The 4,123-nt window shown below is 36.0% G+C and overlaps 1 protein-coding gene across 1 annotated transcript; it reads right to left on the bottom strand.

Annotated features, from left to right (window-relative positions):
• Positions 1-897: 897 nt before the first annotated feature.
• LOC106528315 (type-4 ice-structuring protein LS-12) lies at positions 898-3,713 on the bottom strand. Its single transcript, XM_014023458.1, has 4 exons — positions 3,604-3,713; positions 3,390-3,464; positions 3,033-3,183; positions 898-1,171 (listed from the first exon to the last, which is right to left on the bottom strand). Exons 2-4 carry the CDS (start codon positions 3,439-3,441, stop codon positions 970-972), a joined length of 405 nt encoding a protein of 134 aa, XP_013878912.1. The 5' UTR covers positions 3,442-3,464; positions 3,604-3,713; the 3' UTR covers positions 898-969.
• Positions 3,714-4,123: the final 410 nt, after the last annotated feature.

Here is a 4,123-nt window from a genome sequence, read left to right as displayed (position 1 = left end):
CCCCCCAACTAATCAAACGCTCCTTTCAGGTAAAAGTCAAGTCCTCCTGAGTCCCTGCACGGATGCTGGACTTCATCACACCCACTCAGAGAGAAACCATCAGACTGAATGTTTGAAAGATAAAATTTCACTTTTTTATAATGTTTTCAGTTTAAATGATTCCAGACTTTTATTTAAGAGGACAGATTTATTTTAAAACGTGTTTTGAGCCACCTGACTGATGAAATTAAATGTATTTTGTGTCTTTCACACTGCAAAAACATGTCCACCTAACCAAGTTTTAAAATCTTATTTCAGCCAAAAAGTCTTGTTGATCTTGTTTTAAGACTGATTTATACTGAATACTTGATTTGACTCAGTTTTTTTTAATTTCAAGAATCTTAACAAGTAAAATTTTCTTACTCCATTGGCATAAATTTTCACTTAATTTGAGTCAAATTTTCAGACTAACAAGACAAATAATCTTACACATTCTGAAAACAAGATGATTATTCTTACACAATCAGTTCTTGTTTAGTAAATCAGTCTCAAAACAAGATCAAAAATACTTTTTGGCTGATATAAGAGTTTAAAACTTGGTTAGGTGGGCAGTTTTTGCAGTGCACATTGTTGTGGTTTCAGTTTATCAGTTGAATTGATTGAATTTAATCACAGCCTCTGTTAATTAAACGTGATCTTATCAGTTTTATTTGTGCTGTTAACAGAACCACAGCTCACCTGAGAAACTGCTTCAAAATATTGAACGGTCCCAGAAAATCTGATGACCTGAAAGGATCGATCAGTCCTGCAGAGAGCAGAGCTGATTCTGAGCTTGTTTCATTTCGTTTTTAATACTTCACCTTTTGGCTTTTTATTTAATAGTTTTTAGAAACGAAGGTGGAAAAAAAGAGAAAGAAGTGATTGAGACGTCTGGCTTTCAGGCCCGTTTAATGGTGCAGTTCTACCATGTGAGACAGTTCAGTTCTTGGTTCACTGAGGAGGCAGCAGGGCTTTGGACTGGTCCACCATGTCCTGCAGGAACTTCTCCATCAGGTCAGCCAGAGGTTTGACCTGGGTCTGCAGGCTGTCCCTCAGGGGCTTCATCTGCTCCTCGATGTTGCTGAAGTAGGGCTTGACCTGCTCCTGCAGCTTGGTGGCCTCGGCCTGGACCGACTCCATCAGGGGCTGGATCCTGTCGGACCGAGGAGAACAGATTAACACTAAAAATGAAACCAATCCTGTCACAACTGTGGCAGAGATGTTCTGCTTTGATGTTTGTTGTTATATTTCTTACATTTCGAAAGACAATTTGTTCATTTTGGAAGCTTTAAAACATTTTATGTTCCTATTTTCCTGAAATAAACTGCAGCAAATGGAATAATGTTAAGAAATAAAAATAAAGCCTTTTTTAAAATTTGAATATTGACTGTTTTGTGATTTTTTTGGACACGTTTTAGATCAATGGGCAACATTTTAATTCTTTATTTAATGGGGTTTAACAATATATCTGTATGAATCAATAAACACTATGGAACAATACAGATTTTTAACATTTATTTTATCAGCTTGTCTTCTGAAGATGCTCTGTGTTGAAGGATCAGTGGATCTGTGTTCGACTACTCCACCTGGGCTGCACTGTGGAGCACAGATCCACTGAGAAACTTGCTGTTTCAGCAACATTTAATTTAGAAACTGGACTTTAGAGGTTAAACAAATGTTCAGAATTAATTTAAATAAATTACAAGTTAAGCAGGGCATGGACATTTCTCTTTTTTGTAACCATGATACTAAAATATCGAACTAAATTGTATATTTTCTGCATTGTTGCACCTCTATTATATCTACACCTATTAGACACAAAATCACAGCAACCGTCATGACAAGCTTCAGTTTTATCTTTATCTAACCAAGTTTTAAAATCTTGTGTCCTGCCAAAAAAACAAAAATCTTTTTTGTTTTACTGAACAAGAACAGAACGTGTACGATTATTTATCTTGTTTGCCTGGAAATGTGTCTCAAATTAAGAAAAAATCTGGATGAATGGATGAAATAATTTTACTTTCTGAAATCATTTAATTTGACTCAAATTTTTCTTGTTTCAACAACCTTACAGAGTGAAATAGTTTGACTCCATTGGCTGATTTTTCTCTTAATTTGAGTCAAATTTCCAGGCTAACAAGATGAATAATCTTACACATTCTTTTTAGTAAATCTGTCTAAAAAAAGATTTGGTAACACTTTCTTTTACGGTACACTTATTACCAGGTAATTACAAGGTAATTAAAATGTAATTAAATGGTAATTGCTACCTTGTTACCATATAATTACATGTTAATTACGGTACAAAAGAAAAACTACTGTTAGTAAAACTACATTTATTGGGTAACTCAACACTATATTTATAACCAAAAGAATGCAACTAAATTTTGGGGTTAGTGGTTAATTACAATAAAATATAACTTTAAAACTGTCCAAATGACCTACTACTTACTTAGGTGTTACATAGTGAATTGTTACACATTAACAGGTAAGTGCTACATTACTACAGACAATTAATTACATAGTAAAATTGTACCCTAATTACCACGTAATTACATGGTAATAATAATGTAGTAATTACCATTTAATTTCCATTTAATTACCATTTTTATTACCTTGTGATTAGTTTTTTGGTTGGACATACTTGGTTAGATGGACAGTTTTTGCAGTGTTTACTCTGTGAAAATGGGTTTTGAACAATATTAAGTATATTTAAAACTAGTTAAAATGGTGACAGAAGATTTATGCATCCATAAGACATATTTTTTAACATTGACACAAGTTGTTTCTTAATGAGGAGGTTTTTTATTTTTATTTTTATTTTTTTGGCATTCCGTCCATCCTCCTTACCCAAAAAAAGAAAAAGAAAAAGATCTCTGAATATCTTTTTTTCATAGTTTATCTTAAAAAGAGAATAAAGAGTTTCCCTGTCAGCGCACGCACGCACACACGCACGCACGCACGCACGCACGCACACACACACACACACACACACACACACACTCGTCTCTTACTGAGCGTTGTTGGTCATCTCAATAGTCTTCATCCTGTCCACCATGTCCTGTGTTGCAGAGGACAAGCTGGTGGACATGTCCCTGAAGAGCTGGCTGATCTTGTCCACGTCAGACTGGACGTCCCGTCTCACCAGTGTCCTCGCCTCGGAGCCTGGAAACAAACCAGCAGAGTGTTTAAAATCCAACTGGCTCCACATGAATGAAGACAAACAAAGATCAGAGATCAGCTCCTGTTGAAAGATTCAGGTTTTTATTTTGGTCTAAAACTTGGTCTCTAAAATGTCAGTAACAGGTAATACAAACTGAACAGACTGAGTACAAATGAAAAACATTTAAATATATATTTTGGTGTCTTACTGTAGGCAAAAGCCAGAAGCATTAAGAGAGCGGCAACAAGGGAGAATTTCATGGCTGCAGAGGATCAAGACCGACCTGAAAACAGAAACAAAGTTCAGTCAAATCTGACTAAAATGAGCTGAAATTAAAACTAAATAAGACTTTTTAAAATATATATCATTTCTCTGATTATCCAGTGAAGCTCAGCTGGTCTTCCTGCAGCAGACAGACTCACCTGAGGTTCCTGGAGGTGATGGTGGCTGCTGACAGACAGCCTGGGGCTTTTATAGCCTCAGACGATGAGTTTAATCAGGTCTGCTCAGAGTTTCATCACTTCCACGAAGAAGCAGCAGCACTGAAAGGTCAGAGCAGGCTCTGTGCTGGCTGAACCTTGATGCCTGCTGTTTGTGACGAGAACGATACAAAGTCCGCTCACAGAGTGACACGAGGGGGAAACACATGAATCACCACCACGGCTGACTTCAGCCACACTGTGGGAATATTTCCCTCAACAATGTGAAGATTTTCTTTTCTGCATCCAAGTTTCTGCCTCAGTTTTATTATCTGTTTAAACTGTCACCTGGATACTTTAAACATCTACATGCTTTAATGTAGCTTCTTTATAAACCTTAATTCTGGAAAAACAACCTGGGAGAGTGGGTTAAATCTAAATAAAAGCAGAATGAAATGATTTAAAAAAACACGTTGAAACTAAAGAAATTGTAGTGATTTTGTTGGGTTGAATATATATATAT

Source organism: Austrofundulus limnaeus, unplaced genomic scaffold (genome assembly GCF_001266775.1).
Source record: "Austrofundulus limnaeus strain Quisiro unplaced genomic scaffold, Austrofundulus_limnaeus-1.0 Scaffold370, whole genome shotgun sequence".
NCBI lineage: Eukaryota > Metazoa > Chordata > Actinopteri > Cyprinodontiformes > Rivulidae > Austrofundulus > Austrofundulus limnaeus.
Note: the sequence above shows the minus strand (reverse complement) of the source record. Positions and strands in the feature narration are given on the sequence as shown.

Excerpts from the sequence above, each read along its gene's own strand:
- LOC106528315 (XM_014023458.1), bottom strand. The coding sequence starts at position 3,441 with ATGAAATTCTCCCTTGTTGCCGCTCTCTTAATGCTTCTGGCTTTTGCC. Across the intron at positions 3,184-3,389 it reads GCTTCTGGCTTTTGCCTACA|GCTCCGAGGCGAGGACACTG; the intron begins GTAAGACACCAA and ends GTTTGTTTCCAG. Across the intron at positions 1,172-3,032 it reads GAGATGACCAACAACGCTCA|GATCCAGCCCCTGATGGAGT; the intron begins GTAAGAGACGAG and ends TCGGTCCGACAG.